At 37.5% G+C, this 20,777-nt stretch overlaps 2 protein-coding genes across 2 annotated transcripts; one reads left to right on the top strand and one right to left on the bottom strand.

Moving 5' to 3' along the window:
* The first annotated feature begins 10,811 nt into the window (after window positions 1-10,811).
* On the top strand, window positions 10,812-11,751 carry LOC119538095 (olfactory receptor 51A7-like). Its single transcript, XM_037840842.1, is given in 2 exon segments — window positions 10,812-11,485; window positions 11,487-11,751. Coding segments are annotated over 2 exon segments (939 nt in total).
* Window positions 11,752-16,140: 4,389 nt separating this feature from the next.
* LOC119537137 (olfactory receptor 51T1-like) lies at window positions 16,141-17,127 on the bottom strand. The gene has a single exon (XM_037839718.1). It carries the CDS (start codon window positions 17,122-17,124, stop codon window positions 16,141-16,143), a length of 984 nt encoding a protein of 327 aa, XP_037695646.1. The 5' UTR covers window positions 17,125-17,127.
* Window positions 17,128-20,777: the final 3,650 nt, after the last annotated feature.

Here is a 20,777-nt window from a genome sequence, read left to right as displayed (position 1 = left end):
ACATGCAATCATATGCTGTCAGTTTGTAAAAAGACTCTGAAAACAAATCATCTACATTTTCTATGGAAGCCAGAAGCTACAGACTTTAGCTGAAAAGATTCTTGTCTTTCTTTTGGGCAAAACCACAAGATTCTTATTGTATGTGGTTAATCAATAAATATCAGATAAACACCAAGTTGTAACTCTGAACTAAAATTATAAAACCTAATTCTGTATTAATGTTCCAGAAAGCTGGTTTGGGAAGATATAAACAGTAATAAGTTTATGAAATCAATGAGGAAAACTAGTCTTGAATATGGTCCTTAACTTAAGGGAAATATCTATAAGAAAAAAATAAGCAGTTTTTAAATATCAGAATATAATTTGATGCAAAGGAAAGCAGAAAAGGAAAGGGGGAAAGAAAATAAAAGTATAATAAGTAAGAGATATGAAATAAAATGTCAGAAAGAATTCTGAATAAAGGAACCATTACAATAAATTTAAAAGGTTTAAACTTCTCAATTTAAAGAAAAAGAGGTAGATACTGGATAAATAAAGGAATATCTAAAAAATATGTTGTTTGCTAAAGACACTAAAAATCAAAAGTACATGGAAAGAATATAATCAAAAGGAAGAAAAGTGGTATATGAGATAAATATGAAATAAAACAATGCTTGCATAGTCATCTTAATTTGAAAGGAAATATAACCGAAGACATAAACTATGTGACAAAGGATAAGTAGAAAAGACTTAATGTTATATGCACTTAAAAGTACAGATTCAAAATAACTATATGATTAAATTTAGATCTACCATCATAGACAGCAAATATACTTCTAGTTATTTACTCAAAAGAAGTGGAAACATATGTGCACACAATACTTTATACATGACCATTCATAGTAAAATTTTTAATAGCCCAAAACTGAAACAACCCAAAGGCCATTAACAGGTGAATAAAAAAATGTGATATGTTCATATAATGAATTCAGTTTTATAGAAGAATGAATTACTGATACATATAGCATTGTGGATGAATTTTATATCCTGATGCTGAGTGAAAGAAATTGTTCTAGTTTGCTAATGCTGCCAGAATGCAAAACACCAGAGATGGATTGGCTTTTATAAAAGGGGGGTTTTTGGTTACACAGTTACAGTCTTAAGGCCATAAAGTATCCAAGGTAACACATCAGCAATTGGGTATCTTCACTGGAGGATGATCAATGGTGTCTGAAAAACCTCTGTTAGCTAGGAAGTCATGTGACTGGCATCTGACCCAAAGTTCTGGTTTCAGAATGGCTTTCTCCCAGGATGTTCCTCTCTAGGCTGCAGTTCCTTGAAAATGTCATTCTTAGTTGCTCTTGGGGTGTTTGTCCTCCCTGAGCTTCTCTGGAGCAAGAGTCTGCTTTCAATGCCTGTCTCCAAAATATCTCTATAAGCTTCAGCTCCTCTCTCAGCTTCCATGCGTTCTTCAAAGTGTCCCTCTTGGCTGTAGCAAGCTAGCTCCTTCTGTCTGAGCTTCTATAGTGCTCTAATAAACTAATCAAGGCCTATGCTTAATGGGCAGGGCCATGCCTCCAGGGCAACTAGCCAATTAGAATCATCACCCACAGTTGGGTGGGTCACATCTCCATGGAAACACTCAAAAGAATTACAATCTAATCAACACTAATGCATCTGCCCACAGAAGATTGCATCAAAGAAAATGGCATTTTGGGGGACATAATACATCCAAACTAGCACATTCCACCTCCTGGACCCCAAAATGACATGCTCTTTCCATATACAATATACATTCATCTGATCACAATATCACAGAAACTTAAATGCTTTCAGTAACAATAGGTAAGTACAAGATCCCATCAGAATCAATTACAGATATGGTCTGTACAAAACCAAAATTCCCCTCTGACTGTGGACTTGTAAAACTTAGAACAAGTTCTGTGCTTCCAATATACAAAGGAAGGACATTCATAGGATAAACATTGCCATTGCCATAAGGAGAAACTGAAAGGAAAACAGGGTTTAAGGGACCAAAAGAATTCCTAAAACCCGCAAGGCAAACTCCATTAGACTTCAAAGTCTGAAAGTCATTTACAGAACAATGTTGCATCCTTGGGGCTTGAGAGAGTGGGAGTCTAACCCTTCCTAAGGGCCTTTGTGGCAGCCCTTTCTTCTCCAAACACTGGGGTGAGTGCTCCAATATATTCACACATTGGGGACGCCACCTTCTTGGCCCCAACCTCCTCAAACATTGGGGCAGCACCTGGATTCTCTTCCATCTCCAGGGCACATGCTCAACTCCTTTAGAACAGTGGGGTGGTGGCCAGGCTCTCCCCAGTCCCTTGGGAATGTGCTCCACCCTCATTGAGGCCTGAAGTGGCAACACCTTTCTTGAGCATCGAGGTGGAAGGCCAATCCTCTACCTCTGGGGCAAACTCACGCTTTCCATGAGTGTGGGCCACTCCGCTCTCCCACCCTGAGACCTCTTGACTCCATGGCTCTGTCTTTGAAGAAATTTTTCCTTCAATTTGTTCCTTGTCTTTCTCCTCCAGTCTCGACTGGCAGTGGCTCCGTCTGTAAAGAACTTGCAAAAATTCTGTTGGCTTCACATGAAGCACACAGGGTTCAAAGCCATCAGACAATAGGACTTTCCACAAATCCTTCTGCTTAATTCCTTCTCCATTCTTGGCTTGTACTGAAATGGTGGCTGGGTTCCATTTTTGGTTACATCCTCACATTGGGCTATAGCTTCTGGGGTTTCACCCCCTAGAAGCCCAGAGGTTTTCAGGCCATCAGTTTCTGGGTTCTTTGAAACAAAGTGTTCATTAACTCTGTCCTCTCATATTTTACTATAAGCTGCAAGTAAGAGCCAGGCTACATCTTCTATATTTTGCTTGGCGATCACATCAGCTAAATATTCCAGGTCATCGCTTTCAAATTCTGCCTTCCATCCAATACCAAGACTCAATTTTGCCACATTCTCTGCCACTTTAAAACAAGGATCTCCTTCCTTCCAGTTTGCAACAACACATTCATCATTTCTGCTCAAGGCCTCATCAGAAGTATCTTTACAGTCCATATTTCCACAGTCTCTTCAAAGCAGTTTAGGCCTTTTCTATCAAGCTCCTCACAATTCTTCCAGAATCTTCCCCGTATCCATTTAAAAAGCCATTCCAACAGGTTTGGTATTTGCAAACTCAGCAGCACCCCACTTCCGGTAACAAAATCTGTTCTAGTTTGCTAATGCTGCTGGAATGCAAAACACCATAGATGGATTGGCTTTTATAAATGGGGGTTTATTTGGTTACACAGTTGCAGTCTTAAGGCCATAAAGTGTCCAAGGTAACACATCAGTAATTGGGTATCTTCACTGGAGGATGGCCAATGGTGTCTGGAAAATCTCTGTTAGCTGGAAAGGCCTGTGGCTGGTATCTGATCCAAAGTTCTGGTTTCAAAATGGCTTTCTCCCAGGACATTCCACTCTAGGCTGCAGATCATTCAAAATGTCATTCTTAGTTGCTCTTGGGGTGTTTGTCCTCTCCTAGCTTCTCTGGAGCAAGAGTCTACTTTCAATGGCCAACTCCAAAATATCTCTGTAAGTTTCAGCTCCTCTCTCAGCTTCCATGCATTCTTCAAAGTGTCCTTCTTGGTTGTAGCAACCTTGCTCCTACTGTCTGAGCTTGTATAGTGCTCTAGTAAACTAATCAAGGCCTATGCTGAATGGGCAGGGACATGCCTCCAGGGAAGCTATCCAATCAGAGTCATCACCCACAGTTGATTTCCTTCTATTCCTTGTGTTCAAAGTGTTTTTATCAGGAAGCAGTGTTGGATTTTTCAAGTGTTTTATGCATCAGTTGAGATGATCATGTTTGTTTTTTTTTTCTTTGATTTTATTCATGTGGTATATTACATTAATTGATTTTTTTTAGTGTTGAACCATATTTGCATACCAGGAATAAATCATGGTGTATATACTTTAAAAATGCTGTCAGATTTGGTTTTATCTTTTTTGCTGAGGACTTTTGCATCTTTATTCATAAGAGATATTGGTGTGTAGTTTTCTTTCCTTGTTTCTTAATCTGGCTTTGGTATGAGGGTGATGTTGGCCTCATAAAAGGGAATAGGGAATGTTCCCTCCTTTTCAATTTTTTTTGGAGGAGTTGGAGCAGAATTGGTGTTAATTCTTTTTGGAATATTTGGTAAAATTTCCCTGTGCAACCATCTAATCCTGGGATTTTCCTTGTTGGGATGTTTTTTGATTACTGATTCAATCTCTTTTTCAGGTATTGGTTTGTTGAGATCTTTTTTCTCTTAAGTCAGTGTAGATAGTTTATATGTTTCTAGGAATTTGTCTTTTTCACCTAGGTTATCTATTTTTTGGCATACAGTTGTTCATAGTATCCTCTTACAGTCCTTTTAATTTCCATAGTGTCAGTAGTAATGGCCCCCTTTTCATTTCTAATTTTGAGTTCTCCCCCTTTTCAGTATAACTAAAGGCTTGCCAAATTTATTGATCTCTTCAAACAACAAAATTTTGGTTTTGTTGATTCTATTTTTTTATTCTCTAATTCATTTCTCTCGGCTCTAATCTTTATATCCTTCCTTATGCTTGATTTGAGCTTTGTGTGCTCTTCCTTTGCTGTTTGTTCCAGTTTTGAGATTAGGTCTTTGGTTTGAAATCTTCTTTTTTCAATGTAAGCATTTACATTGAGGCTTTTCTGTTATGTGTATATATATTGAGAATTGTGACTTGTTGACACCTTTATCAGTTTATAGTGACCATATTTGACCCTCATGACAGTTTTAGAATAAAAGTCTATTATATCTGATAATAGTGCAGCCACCCCAGCTCTCTTTGGCCTGGTATATATATTTTCCATCCTTTTACTTTTAATCTACTTGTGTCTTTGAATTTAAGATGAATTATGTGTAACCAGAATATATTTGGGTCATGCTTGTTTAACCATTCTGCCAATCTCTGCCCTTTGGCTGGAGAATTTATCATTAATAAGTTACTACTGATATTGCAGAACTTTCTTCCACCATTTTGCAATTTAGTCTTTGTAAATCATGTACCTTTTTTGTCCATTAATTCCTCCATTACCTACTTTATATTTATTTGAATAGATGGGGAGGAATGTATATCATTCAGAGTTCCTGACTTTGATATAGATGCAGCAATGTATTAAAACTTTAGTTTTTTTTGTCTCTTCTTTGTAGAGGGTGTGGGTATCTTCTCTATGTGAATTAAGATGCCAAAGGATATGTTTGAGGTGTTGATAAATATAGCAATATTAATTCTATCTCTCTTCCTTTAATAATAGAATTCATGGTTTTTGGCTTCTAATGAGTGTATTGAGGGACATACATATTTTCTGTAGAGCAATCAGAGAGAACTGGGTGCAAGGATGCTGTAATAAACTGAAACCCTGAGAGGAATAAGCCCTTCATCTTTGAACTGAGAGCTATAGCAGCAAAGCCCAAGCAGGATAAATACAAATACTAACCTACTTCACCGCATCATAGTCCAATTCTGAAAACGAAAATAAAGGGAGAAATATTAGAAACAGACAGAAAAGAAAAAAAATGTGCATATAAAAGAACAATGGTAAGAATAACAGATGACTCTCACAATCAGAAAAATGGAAGACTGAAGACAATGAAATTACAGTTTGAAAGTGCTGAAAGAAAAATCTTTCAAACTGGAATTCAATATATGTCAAATTTATCTTTCAACAAAAGGCAAAATATATACTTTTATAGGTGAAAAATATCTGATAGCATTCATAGCTAGCAGAACTATACTACAACAAATGCAAAAAGTGTTTATCAGACTGAAGTAAAATAATACAAGGTAGAAATTCAGAGGATCAGGAAGAAATGAATAGCAAAAGGGTAAATATGTGAGTAAATATAAAATTTTTTCTTCTTGTCTTAAATTCTGGAAAACAATTTACTGTTGAAAGTAAAATAATTACAATGTATTGTGAGGTTTATAATATAATTAAAAATATTGACAGTTTTATATAGGACAAAAATGAGTTAAATGGAAATATACTGTTAAATTACATGTGGAATATTACATAGGCATTGTTATAAAATTAATTCATAGTAGACTGCAATAAATTTAGGATGCATATCATGATTCAAAGAGAAACCTGCTAAAAATACAATAAATATGCATAGCTTTAAAAATGTAGTTGAGACAAATAGAATAATGAAAGCTATTTGATTTAAAGTCAGGAAAACTATAACAAAGAACAGAAAAAGATAGGACCAAGAAAATCAAATAGAACAATGGTAGAATTAGAACTAAGCATGTCAGTAATTCCATTATATATAAATGATCTAGAAACTCCAATTACAAAGCATCAATATCACACTGAATAAAAATACACTGATTATAAAAAATTCACTTGAGATATAAATACAGATAGATCGAGAGTAAAAGAATGGAAAAATATGTATGATGCATAACATGAATGACCTGTATAGCTGGTCACTGTGGCTGTATTATTCTCAGAGCACAAGGACAGTAAGGCAGGAAGTATCACCAGGTGTTTTAGTTTCCTGTGCTGCTCAAGCTAGTGCTATGCAATGGGTCTGCTTCAAACAATGGGAATTTATTAGCTCATGGTTTTGAGGAAAAAAGGAAGTCCAAGTCAAGGCATCATCAAAGTGATGCTTTCTTCCCCAAGACTGGATTCTTGGGCTGGCTTCTAGTGACCCTTGGTTTTTGGCTCCTCTGCCTCATGGCAATGCACATGTCAGCCTCTCCTGGACTCTCTCTTGTCTTCTGCATTCCATTGTTGTTCAGCATCTGCTTCCTGTGACTTTCACTCTCTGTCTGAATCTCATTCTGCTTATCAAGTGTTTCAGTAATAGGATTAAGACCCATTCTCATTGGTTGAGATACACCTTAACTGAAGTAATCTCATTTAAAGGTCCTTTTCAATTGTTTCACACCCCAGGATTGGATTAGGTTTAAGAACATGTTTTGATGGGGTACATGCAGTTCCAAACCCCACAGCAGGGAAAGAAGATATATTTTGGTGATAAAACGGTAAATTCCTCAAGAAATTGTAGCAATCCTAAATGTGTATGCATGCAAAGGAAACTTTGAAATACTTGAAGAAAAAATTAACAGATCTAAAAATAGAAAGAAAAATCGACAGTCAGAATGGAGATGTTAGCACTACTTTGGCTGATGGTTACTTGAAAGCATACTGTATAGGTAAAAATCTATTGCACTATATATTATTTCTTGGTATCTTCAACTGCTTTCCTTAATCTTTGGGGGTAAGGTTTCCTTGAGATATTCAAGTCTCCAAAAATTTTGGTCCATCCCATTCTGTCTCTGTCATGGACTTTTGGGGATCAATGATTTGAGATTATGATCATGAACTAGGCCTTCTTCTGGGAATTTCTAGGAAATTTCTCAGAGAAATCATTTGTTTACAGAAGAGGATTTGGTGTCCCATGAGATCAAATTTTAGAAGCCAGAAGCTTGGGGAGTCTGTGGCCTAGCCTACAGTTAAAACTCTGAGTCAGCAGACTTGAGGCAGTGAGGCTGGGAAGACTCCACCCTAAACTGATTTCTGTTTACCTAGATAGTTAAATGGTGAGTGAAACAGAGCCCCAACATAATTCTGTCTTGTAATATGGATTTTCTACTGAGCTGTGTCTGAAACGCACGTGCTCCAAGAACTGGGGCTCAGAGAGGGCTGGTAATAAAGGTGACAGCAGTGGAATCTCCAGGATTTCGATTTCAGAGAGGCTTAGGGGTAGAGAATATGGTTGCAGGAGGAAATGGAGGGGTTTCTCTTGGCACTATCTTGGCATAGCAAACAGATAGTTTTACTTATGTTGGAGAATTAAACGAACTTTAAGAAGGTGCTAAATCCTCCATTAGCCATCCCTTAACACTGGTACTGTTTACCTGAGGGGTTATATAGGGAGCTGTAAGCAATAAGAATCAGCTCAAGGTAGAGCAAAAGGCACCATCAGACCAGAATCAGTGGAGAGTGAGCTCATCAATAGGTATATGGTCTAACCAGATCTGGGTCTGGAGGTTATTCCCTGAAATTGTGGCAGTCACACCTATATTACCATTTGCATCAGCAATCTCCAAATCTGTGGTCCTATGCTGGGAGGTTTGGTCATTTATTTGAACTTCACTAACCTATGGTTCATCTCAGAAAACATCCAGTTAGTCATGCAGTTAGATAAATTGCTAGCCTGGAGTAAGAACTCTATGTGGGATTTGGCCTGGGAAATAGGACAGATAGTCTGATGGAAAGATAAAGATCATCTGCCTAAGCTAGGAACAGAGATACAGACAGCCCGGGTCCAGAAGTCATTCCGTGGATAACAGGATCTTATCCATAGACTAGAATTGAAGGGGTAGGGTAGGGGAACAGCTTTAGCCTTGGAAGAAAGGTCAGATGAGTGGACTTGTCTCAAGCTATTAGAAGGAATTATTTGGCCTTCCTTGGATGTGTATATTACTTTCTTATACCACTCATTTTCTTATATATCCACATTAGAATGCAACTACCTTGCTATTTATATTCAATTATTTAAATATAATAATTATCAAGAAAGGAAGCATGATACAGCTGTAGAAGCTTAGAATCAGAAGTCATTGATCCATATCTCATGTCTGCTCATAAAAATATATATTTTTTTGGAGAAATTAAAGTGCACTTCATATGGTGGTACTGTGAACAATTGATTGTATGCTTTGTATGACTGCACGGTATGTGAATATATCTCAATAAAATTGAATTATTAAAAAAATATTGTGCCTCAGTTGCTGAATTTGTAAATTAGGAATAACAGTAACATCTGGGGCTTAAGTGAAAATCGTTATTAATGACTTTGTCAACAGCATATAAAATGGAGTTGAGAAAAAGGCCCAGGAAAGCAGAAAGAAAGAGACAAGAACCAGTCAGCACTTTGATCCCCCCAAAGCCAGGATATTGGGGGGGGGGGATAAAATGCTATGTGAGTGAAAGGAATTAGTTATAATTGATTGAAATAGATATTAATTAAATGTAAATAACTAATAAACATATTCACATTGAAATGGAACAGAACTGCAGAGTACTAGGTTTATGCCATAGTTTTTTGATATCAATATGAATGCAAATGCTAACTTCACTATGCTCCTTTGTTTAGAGGCTAATTAGGAAGAGCAAATCTAAGCAAAAACATTATATTTCTTAATCCTCAAATCAGAGAACATCCTGTCATAGAATTTATGAATAATACCTGCTCTGAAAGAGCAACAAATCATATGACCACTGAGGATCTGGGTTACAGTAATAAGCAAGTTATAGTAATGGTACATGACTCTGCTTAGAGTGTTCAGAAGGAAAGTCTTCAAGGAGCAAATGGATCATGACTTCATCTAATGAGACTTTCCAAAGGGCTAATATCACTGTCTGAAAGAACTTCTGCTTATTTTCAACCTGCGATTTAGAAAGGTAAGAGAATGGCTAATAGCCAGACTATGATATAACCACTGCTTTATCCATTCAGGAATGCAGTCAGGCCTCCTAGAGGTGAATTTGTTCTTAGTAACTCATTTGTGTCCATTCTGGAAGATGAACTAGTTGAAAGATCTTTCACTCCTTATTCTTAAAAGTCAAGTCCTCTTACAAAGCCTTACCTTCTCAATGAAACCCTCACTTTCTCTAAGCCAAGGAGGAGTGATTCATATACTTTATACACCTTGGAGCTTCTTTGTCCTTGGTAAACTTATTTCCATAGAGGAAGAGAAGACTCTGAAAGGTACTTGGTTAATGAATTGCTGGGGGTGGGGGGCAAAGGAGGGGTATGACACTCTATGGCTTTAAAACTTCTATATATCTTATGATGCCAGAAAAAAAGTGGATTCAGGCAATATCCACCCCTCTCCATACCCAACATGGTATGTTTCAACCTTTCCATGTACCATGGCTGGTGTCTAATCTAGTTGACTGAGCCACTTAATATCTATGGGGATTTGTGGTGGTCAGGGGTGAAAGTCCAAGAGTCCTTTTGCTCCTGTTCCTCCCCTGCTGAAAGATAGAGAGCACTGCTGGGTTTTGATCATGTTTAAGGACATTGTATCTATTCCTAAACAAGATGGAATTTTCAGTTACCATAAGAGAAGGTTAAACATCAAGCACACATGGTCTATTTTCTATCTTTTCTCTGGACTGTTTCTCTGGAGAAACTTGTAGGTAAAATCAGCTTTAGAAGTTCAAAGCCTGGCCTGAAAATATTTCAAGCAAATGACTCTAGGACCTGGAGGAACCATTGGTTATCTACTATTGGTACAATCTACTTCTTGGAGCTTCCTCTTTTGTTGTTAGCTTTGTTTTTGTTTTGTTCTGTTTTAATTTTAGGCTACAGTCTATCTCTGGACTAGGCAAAATGGGTTACTGTATAAATGGGTCTAGCCTGACTGTATAAAATTTTTCACATTATTGGGGATGGGAACGGGAAAGGTCTAACAGTAAAAGGGGATTTTACTTGCAATTTACTGTTCTTTATGTGGGTATTTTTTTCTAAGAATGGTATTGAGAGTTATGGCTGATCAAAGATGGTATCTATATTCCTAGTCCCCCTTGTTGTTAATAATATCTTACTCTATTATAAATAGTCTGTTTAAGAGAAATATCTATTTCTTTTATTCCTTGACTTGGGAAACCTTCAAAACTTACAATTTCTTTGTGTATGCCTCAGACAAAAGTGATGGAAGGAGGGAAATGAACAAAACCAGATCTATGTCGTAAGTGTCATTTCAGATCTGGGAATAGATAATTTCCAGCTGATGCACCATGCACACTCTGAATTCTTCTGAAATTGAGATCACTACCTTCTACCTGATTGGAATCCCAGGGCTGGAGCATGTCCATGCCTGGATCTCCATCCCTATCTGCCTCATGTACCTGATGGCCATCCTGGGCAATTGCACCATCCTCTCCGTGATCAGAACAGAACACTCGCTCCACGCACCAATGTACTATTTCCTTTCCATGTTGGCTATATCTGACCTGGGCCTTTCCCTCTCCTCCCTCCCTACTACACTAAGGATTTTCATGTTCAATGCCACAGGAATTTCTCCAAATGCCTGCTTTATTCAAGTATTCTTCATTCATGGATTCACAGATATGGAATCGTCAGTTCTCCTGGTCATGTCCTTCGACCGCTTTTTGGCCATACGCAACCCTCTGAGATATAGCTCGATCCTCACCAGTGCCAGAGTTACCAAAATGGGGGTGGTGTTTCTCGTTAAAAGCATCCTCTTAGTGCTCCCATTTCCTTTCACTCTCAAAAGATTGACATATTGTAGGAAAAGCCTACTTTCTCATTCCTTTTGTCTTCATCAGGATGTCATGAAACTGTCCTGCTCTGACAGCACAGTGAAATTTTTCTATGGTTTCTTTGTTGCTCTCTGTATGATGTCAGAAAGTGTGTTCATTGCCATGTCCTATGTGTTAATCCTGAAGACTGCTGGGAATAGGTTCCCATAAGGAGCGGCTCAAGGCCCTCAACACCTGTGTCTCCCACATCTGCACTGTGCTCATCTTCTATGTGCCCATTATTGCCTTGGCTTCCATGCACCACTTTGGCAAGCACAAGTCACCCATGGCCATGATCCTCATTGCTGATATGTTCTTCCTAGCACCACCTCTGATGAACTCCATTGTATACTGTGTGAAGACACGGCAAATTCAAGAAAAGCTTCTGGGAAAATTGGGTCTAAAAGAAAAATAAGGAAAAAGTGGAGCAAATCAGCTAGACAAAGGGTAATAATTTTTCCAAGCCAAGTGTTATGGATGACTCGTTATTATCTTTTTTAACCATCCTTATAATCAGTACAACATGTGGGTTGTGCACTAAATGTCTCTGAGGTCTCTAAATTAGGACTGACATGGGCACTGACAGATATGTGTGGAATGGTTATGCAACATGTTAAAATAATGAATTAACACACATATGGAATTTTAGTTACACTGTTTGCAGCACAAGGGTAAGTACTTAGAGAAGTAGAGAGTATATTCCTATGCATCCAATGGATATCAAAGAATCTGGAAGTTCAAGTTTGCTACCTTAATCCAGTTGCTGGTCATCTTCCAGTTGTCTTCCAGACATTGTTTGTTTGTTGAGGTGTCTTCTGTCAATTTTGTGGGAATACTTCTCCTGTTTATATGAAAGAAGTCTATGGTCAAGTATCCTTTGTTTAACCATTTTTCCCATTATTTTTAGAAATAAATATTGTCAGAAATTTCTATCCTCCATTTCTCTAAAAATTAAATGGGACAACCAGTGATTGTCTCTTTTACCTTAGAGATTTATAGTCTCACAGCATGATTAAAAAAAAAATAATAAAATAAAAATAAAAACCTCTCTTAACATTAAGACAGACCAGCTTTTGTATCTACATTACTCCTGTGTTCTGAGAAGTCACAGATAATAAAAGAAGAAAAGGAGGATGGTTCTGCTATCAGTAAGAAGTAGTGAAGATAGTCATACAGTAATTTTCAAAGCACATATTCTCTATTAGTTTCTCTAAAATATGTTCTAAAATAATGGCTCTATTGCTAATTTAGGCACTTGGTATTTTGAACTATGGCATATACAATTACAACAAACAAACCAGAAACAGTTGAAAATGAGCAGAAAATGTGACCATGTAGTATGCAACATAAAATCATGATCATAAAACTGTTGTTTATAATTTCAAAGTTTTAATGACTAATTGAACTCAAAAACAATTCATATTTATATCTAAAAAGCAATTTTGAAGAAGGTATTCTGTGAATATTCATATAAAACTCAATATTCTTATACATTTTACATTTCCAGGAGAGTTTAGTTGGTTTTTATTGTCCAGTAGCTGACCCTGATTAGAGGTTCAAGACCCTAACAGGGAAGAGAACAGCCTTGCTTGTCCCCTTCCAGGTGATATTGCTCAATTCTTTCTTTGTGGCCTGAAACATTTCTCCTATTTTGTTTTCAACTTTAGTTCATATGTCTGCATTTCATTTTATATTTGGTTCTTCAAAAGAATTGCATAAATCAAATTTATTGCCAAGTAAATAAATAATTAAATTCACTGGGTGAACTATAGTAAATTTAAGTACTCATGTAAGACTGCACACATAAAATGATGGCAGTTTATTATTTTGGGAAAGAAGGAAAGGAATGCTTCCTAGAGGAAGTGAAACCTAATAAAAAATATTATGATTTGATAGAGCATCAAACAAACAAAAAGCACATATATTTGCATATACCCTATTATCTTAGTTTATAAATGTATGTGTATGCTATATGTTGGCTTATTAAAAAAGACTAACTCATTGATCATATCAATCTCAGTAGTATTGTGAATGATTTTATCTTTAATATTTTTGTTTCTAATTCATCCACATATTTTATGCTCAGACACACAGCATTTATAATCAGAAAAGAACTCCAAATATGTTAAATACATTATTTAACAGCAAAACATAAATTCACATCCCATTAACAGTTGCTTTAGGCATGAAGAACATTAGTGAATAGGCTTCTGGTGTGAAATAAAAAGATTGCATTTTGAGACACATATGAAAAGTAGATTTGGTGTAGTAAAATATTAAAATTTATATGGCAGTCTGCATCAGGTATGAACAATCATAAAACTGGGAGAATTATTTCCAAACTTATTCACCTAAAACCCTTGGTTTCAGCATTTTTCAGATTTAAAGACACCATACAACTTCTGAAGTGTTACTGGGTATTCGAGAACAGCAATATTTCTGCGGTGAAATGTGGGAATGTGCCCTCTATGTGGAATAAATGAGGACCATAAATATAGTCACATGTTCAGGTTAGGTTTTGCTGCTGATAAATTTTGATACAGACTTATGAAAACTTTTAAAAACTCTTGCTTTTCCAGATTTTTAAAATTTCTGCTTGTGGAACTACAAGGGAAAACTTTTAGGAAGGTCTTCAAAAGGGGGAAAGATGTCTGTAAAAGCTGAAGAGGGAAAGTAGGGTGATGTCTGGAGTGTTTGCTCTGCCACAGGTTGATTCCAGGGCCAAAATCTGTTTCCATAGGATACTCTCTAAGGACAGTGAGCTCTTCTTCATGGGCTACACTACCTCATCCCTACTGGCTTTTTTAGCTGCTGTACAAACCCTCTTCACTCTCCAGGCACTGCCAACTTTGGGCTTAAGAACATGAAAAGTGAAAAATGAAGTTTGGTATTTATATCCCTCCCCCAAATCCTCAGATAGTACCACGTAACCTCACCTATTCCTTCTAACATGCCTAGCTCTGTGACAATGTTCTTGTCCTCATCCCCATACCTTGATTTCACTTTTCTAAAATCACAATGTTTCCTACTAATGATCTTTAAGATTTTTTGTTTTACTCTGGGCTTACTAACAGGTCATCTGTCTAAGAATAAGTCTTCTGCCCTCAATCCTTGTTCTGGAACCACATGTCTAGAAACCAGATGTACCTTAAGACTCCTCCATTTTTGCATAGTTTGTATCTTATCTTTGTTGAAAGGGATTGGGCCAATGAGACATTTATTTGTCAGCAATATGAGAATGGAAAATTGAAATATTGAACACTGAATAGTGTTATAAGGAATGCAAAGACTTCTCATAAAGTGCACAGGGCCAAGAGAAGTTCTCACTGGAATGCTGTGCTTAGAATCTGAAACACTAAATTTACCTCCAATTGCACTACTTTCTAGGTGGTCAAGCATTGTTTTTTCACCATTAAAACACTGGCTTCTGCCACATACACATTTGTGTGGTGTTTAACACCAGAGAGATAACTAAAGCCTCTGAAAATGCTATATAAAAGAGAAATCAGACAAATAATTTCAATTATGCCTAATATGTAAATATTGTTGGTAACAACTAGTGGTTTTAAGCTAATTAGAGTCAGAGTTAGCAGCACTTGAGCTGAACAATGAATCTTTGTATGAACCAAAGGGAGCTAAGGCAAATGTACCAGAGGGTAGGACTGCTATTCTCTGTCTGCCAAGAAGTTGGGAGTGGATATAGGAGGAGGAGACAGGTGGATTATAATGTCTGCTTGGTCTACTGTGCTCAGACATGGAGTTTCCGGGATGTGACTAAAGTTTCATAACTGTGTGTGGAAAAAAATGTTTGTCCGACACTATTATTAATAACTGTCTATGGAAAAAATTCTGTCCAACACTATTATTAATCCTGTACCTGAGGTTCCTTCTTTGCACACCAAGTATTGTTAATAAATATCATCCAAACACTTCCTATCAAAAATATCCAAGTCACTGTGCAATTTTACAATGACAAGTACACTGGAAGGTAGAGGCAGCTCTTAGCTAAATTTGAAATTAACAATCCAAGGATTAAGGACAAGTAGAAAAAGTGTGCAGTCCTAAGGCAAAGTAGGTACTGAAGAGTGACTATGGGGTCAGAATCAGAGCTATGGTAGAATATATAGGCAATGGGGAAATGAACAAATGTCAATCTGTAATTTTTAGATATTGGACTCACTGGAGATACAAACGATTAGAACAGCCAAAGCTTCACTTTTGCTAAAGAGGGAGGGGATTAAAGAAAAGATAAGGTACAGGGAATGCATCTCTTGTGAAATAGAGCTCTCTGGAGGTGACTGTAGGGACTGAAACCTGTGTGCAAGATTTTCCTAGAGTTTCAAATGACAAATTTATCTGTGTGTTTGTGTACACATGCAACTTTTCCTTGTACCAAGAACAGGTAAAATCTTCATTGCTCTCTGGGAAATCTGGCTGCAGAAAAACAATGTTTTTGTTCAGCTGAATTCAGAAACAAAATTTTTGTCATTTATTTGTGGGATATCTGAGAATCTTCATTCTAAAGAAGAAAATTAAATTGTCCAACTGGAATAAAGTGATCTTACTGTGCTTTTAATTTGCACAAGAGTCCATGTGACTATTATAAGTACTCTTTGGAGAACAGATACACAATAAATTTTGTTTCGGGTTGTACTATTTTTAAAATATCTTTGAGAAACTCAAGGAATTTCTTTTCTTCCTCTTCTAATTCATTTGGAATTGCCATAATAGTGGTCAAAATGCCTGCCCCACATTCCTTTCCTACTTAAACATAATCATGTAATGACAATACCTTCCTCCCACTTCAAACCCATCTTCCTCTAAGACCCCTCACATTGGGGCCTTGTGGATGCTTGGATTGGAACAGCTGAAGCATAGCCTGGCGGATTGTCTTGGTCTTCAAGCTGTAAATAATAGGGTTTAGTACAGGTGGTAAGAGCAGATAAACATTGGCCAAAATGCTACAGACCACACTTGGGGTCGAGTTGAAGAGGCGGTGTGCCAAAGACAGGCTGATCATTGGCACGTAGAAAGTGGTGACAGCACAGATGTGACAGGCACAAGTATTGAGGGCTTTCTGTTGCTTCTTGGGGGCCAGGATGCTCAGGACAGTACGGAGAATCAGGACATAGGAGGAAATGATGAACAATAAGTCAGTGCCAGTCAAGTAGAGCTGAATAAACATGCCCCAAAAACTGGTGACCCAGGGGTTCGAATATGTGTGTTTGATCATATCTGGGTGGTAGCAAAATGGGTGGGAGAGCTCTTGGCCTCCTTGGAAAGACAAGCTTTTCAAGGCAGGACCCAAGGGAAACATGAAAATTAACAGCCGTATACAGATGATTAGTCCAATCATCGCAATCATCATATCCGTGAGGACAGTGGCATACTTCAGTGGGTTACAGATGGCCATGAAGCGGTCAAAGGCCATAGCTACCAGCACTGAGGACTCCAGGAGGGAAAAAGCATGTATAAAGAACATTTGAATGATGCAAGCTTTAAAGCTGATCTTCCGGGCATGGAACCAGAGGACCCTAAGCACTGTGGGGAGAGTCGTGAAGGTCAGACATAGATCAGCAGCTGAAAGCATGGAGAGGAAATAATACATGGGCTTGTGGAGGCTCCGCTCTGAGGCAATGACAAACAGGATCATGCTGTTTCCCAAGAAGGCAATGGTATAGAGACAGAAGACAGGAATGGAGATCCAGGCATGAGCAAGTTCCAGCCCAGGAAATGCAGTCAGGAGGAAGATTGAGGGAGAGGATGTAGTGTTATTGAAAGCTGACATGGTCAGTTGAGGATGCACCCTGGAAAGAGAGGCAATAATGATATTTTCTTATTAGGATATTGGTCTTTTTTTCAAGTGCTAACCCTTTTGTGAATCCTTCCCAAATTATACAACTGTCTCTGTATTCAAGTCCTCAATATAAATGTTGTGTCTATTCTCTCAATTCTACAGTGTCCTGCTGGAACCTAGACCCATTTTCCTGCTTCTACCATTTCTAGATTGTAACCATCAATGTCCCCAGACTCATCCCTCAATCCAGTGACAGACTAAACCTGACTAGAGGTAAGAAGTGCTCATAGCCTTATTTCATACACATGAACACCTACCAATAAAACACCAACAACCTGAATACAGCTTAATGCATCTTTGTATTAGGTCTCCAAGTTACATAAATTGGTCCAGAAATAATGGAAAAGCACATAGGATTCACAGGGCATCTTCAATGGTATACCCTTTGAGGTCTTTGGTGGAAGCTGGGCTGGGATATTATAGCCACAGCTATTTGTGTCCCTGAATCATGGAACACCCTTTCCACATAGACTCTTTGGTTAGATGCCTCCTTTTGGTAACTGGGTTTCTTTTTTCTAGTTCTAATAATACACTCTGTTCCCCACTCCACATGTTTATGGACTTGGATTCAAGTCCCCTTGTTTCTGTTTCTGTTTCCCTGTAAAGTTCTCCAGGTCTACTTGGCCCTGTTCTTTCTCCAACTTACATGTTGTGGTATTTGTTTTTGTGCCTTCCCTTGGATACCCACTATGTGATCTTAAATCCACTCATTGTGACCAGACAACTCTATTGAATCCTGTCAAGAATTCCAAACATTGTTGAGGAATACATGATTTCAGGCATCCTGATCTAGGTATTGAAGATAAGTTTAGACAAGACACACCATGATATCAGCTTCTATCTTAGTTCTGATATTTTGTCAAAGTAATGATGAAATTTAATGAGTCACCTTGGAGACCATGCCTGGCTAAACTGGCTGCACTATGACTAGGCCATGGCCCCTTGTGCCTACTTTATGTTTTAGGAGGATCTAGGACTGAACTCTGCATTTCTTCTTCCCTGTTTTCCTTCTTTGCTATGAGTAAACCAGGTGTGTCAATATACAGAATTATCCTAATTACATTCTCTCTTTTATGTCCATGTTTGAAAGGGCTTTAGATCACTTTCAGAAATGCTGACCCACTGTGCATGGGATATACTCAGCAACCCATGATGGATGACTTTGGAAGAAGCATGAATGGGATAGAAGTAGAGACTAATTACAAAGAGGGAGTCAGTACCGGAACAGGCAGACTGAGGTAATACCATATAATGTAGTCTCAAGTAGTTCACTGAGCAAGAAAGCCCATAGTTTGGCAACTGCAAAGAAAGCAGGACCAGCATCATTAGGGAAGCATAAGCTAGGATGTGTAACTTAAGATGAACATTGCAATTCTGTTCAGGATTTCTTCACTGACTGTTGCTATCATCATTGTAGATCTTTAAATTTTTGCTCAGGCCCAGTAGTCATCACCAAAGAGCTAACAAGGAGTGGTACACTACTCCAGTTGTCTCTGTGGACATGGTGTCTTGATCTTTCAGTAATCTAGATTTCCTGGACTGGTGAGAGAGTAGATATGAGGGATTGGCTAGTACCAGAGCCTAACAATATCTAGATAAAAAGAAATATGGGGGATCATGAATTATTTTCTCCCCCTCCTCTGATCTACTGAAAAGAGTGGTAGAAATAATCATTTGTTACCTCAATGGAAAAAAAAAACATGCACACACATTGATTTTTCTGCTATAATCTTTTGAATGATCATATTACCTATGGCTAGGATTTGGATGGGAAAGAAAACAATCGGGAAATTTGGTGTGAGATTAGACATGAATTACAAACATGCTGAAAAAAGTCAACATTCAGTCTCTGAGTGACAATTTTATACCAGTTACTGTGCTGACGGACAGGGAGACAGATATGAATGAAGAACAGTTTCTGCCTTCAGAACTCTTACAACTTAGTGCAATTGAATGAAGTGAGAAGCCAAGACAAAATATTAATGAAGGGCTATTACTACATGTGGAGATAGGGAAAAGCAAATTCCTAGACAGGAAAACAGAAAGTTGTAGAGATTTCTGTTTCTTCTTTTTCTCAGCCTGACAAACACAGGTATTAAGAATGAATTTCCTTTCATATAACTTAATCCCTCTGCAATGGAAAATTACTCAATTTCCTCCAAAAGTACTTTATATATGCTTAAGAGCACTTACATAATATTGTGACTGCTTGATCATATTTCTTTCTCCTATTAGAATACTTGTTGTCTAGGAACAAAAAACGTATGTTTTTCATTTTTAGTTTTCTCCAGAGAAAACTATAAGGATTTGTATATGATGAAGACTCTGTTTAATTAACTTTAGATATATTGGTGGATGGATAAATAAGTGATGGATGAAGAATGGATGATATGAGCAAGGAAGTTTTGAGAGAAGGATGAGCCAGAGGGAAATTATTTCCTTAGACTCTAGGGTACATAAATTGAATGTTATTCTTGTCATTGATTGGGTGAAAAACAAGGGTAGGTTAAAGGAAAAAGAAGAGAAATAACATTCTTATTATATGCCATATATTTTCCTAGCCTCTTTATATATTAGTTTATGTAATCGTAGAAAAAAATTAATGAGGTGGAATTTCTCCTGTTTTAAAGAAGGAAATGGACCCATTGAGGTTAAATAGCATATCCAATGTACAATAATGAGATAACATTCAATATTAGAAACTGGATTTCTAACTCTGAGGTCCATTATTTTGCATTAACCTGCATGATCAGAGCAGCCAGATTTATGAGACAAGCTGCAATGTATGATTTTCATATTTTCAAATACATTAATTGCTTATGTTTTATCATATTTCATATATCATTGTGAGTCAGAAGAGTAGAGATGAGAAATAAGTAAAAGAGAACTGGGTCTTCATGGCTTATTTAAAGAAGAATGTAAGAGGAGTCAATGTGTATTTAAAACATATGCATGAATGTTCACATGTGTTTGTGTTGTGTGTGTCCCTTTTTGCTGGTGTAGGTAGAGGGAAGTTTTAAGGTGGAAGAGTAATTAGAGATACAAGGCCCATAAGGTAGATTCCATTTGTCTTCGTTATTTGGACTGTATCTCATAAAGGACAAGAATATGATGCTGGTTGGGGTGGGAGAGTAACAAGAGGGGTAGGGGCTTATTTTGCAATTGGAGAACTTGTTTCCTAGGAACTTGTGATAGAGAGTGGAGATATTTAGACAGAACTAGCAGAGGGCTTTCTCTCTGGATCCAGTGAGTACATACCTTGGAACCAGCAATGGGATGAAGTTCAGTGCCTCACTTAGTCAAAGTTTCCTCTGCACTGCCCATTAACCAGAGGACTAGGCTAGTGCTTTCTGTCTTCAGGCATAGGTACCATCTGACTCACCAGGCAGAGGGTAAAGTCTGTGCATTCATATGCAGAAGGCTAGATAAAATGACTTGGATGAGAAGCACCCAACTCAATCACTTAATGATCCAAAGATTAACATTCCTATTTTTTAGCATCATTAATGGTGTATAAATCCATCCTCTCCATTTACCACTTCCTACTTCCTATTCATTTATCATCACAGATGTCTATTTCCTCC

The sequence above is a fragment of the Choloepus didactylus genome, chromosome 6 (assembly GCF_015220235.1).
Source record: "Choloepus didactylus isolate mChoDid1 chromosome 6, mChoDid1.pri, whole genome shotgun sequence".
In the NCBI taxonomy this organism is placed as follows: Eukaryota; Metazoa; Chordata; class Mammalia; order Pilosa; family Megalonychidae; genus Choloepus; species Choloepus didactylus.
The sequence above is the reverse complement of the archived record's forward strand: the minus strand, read 5'-3'. Positions and strand labels throughout refer to the sequence as shown.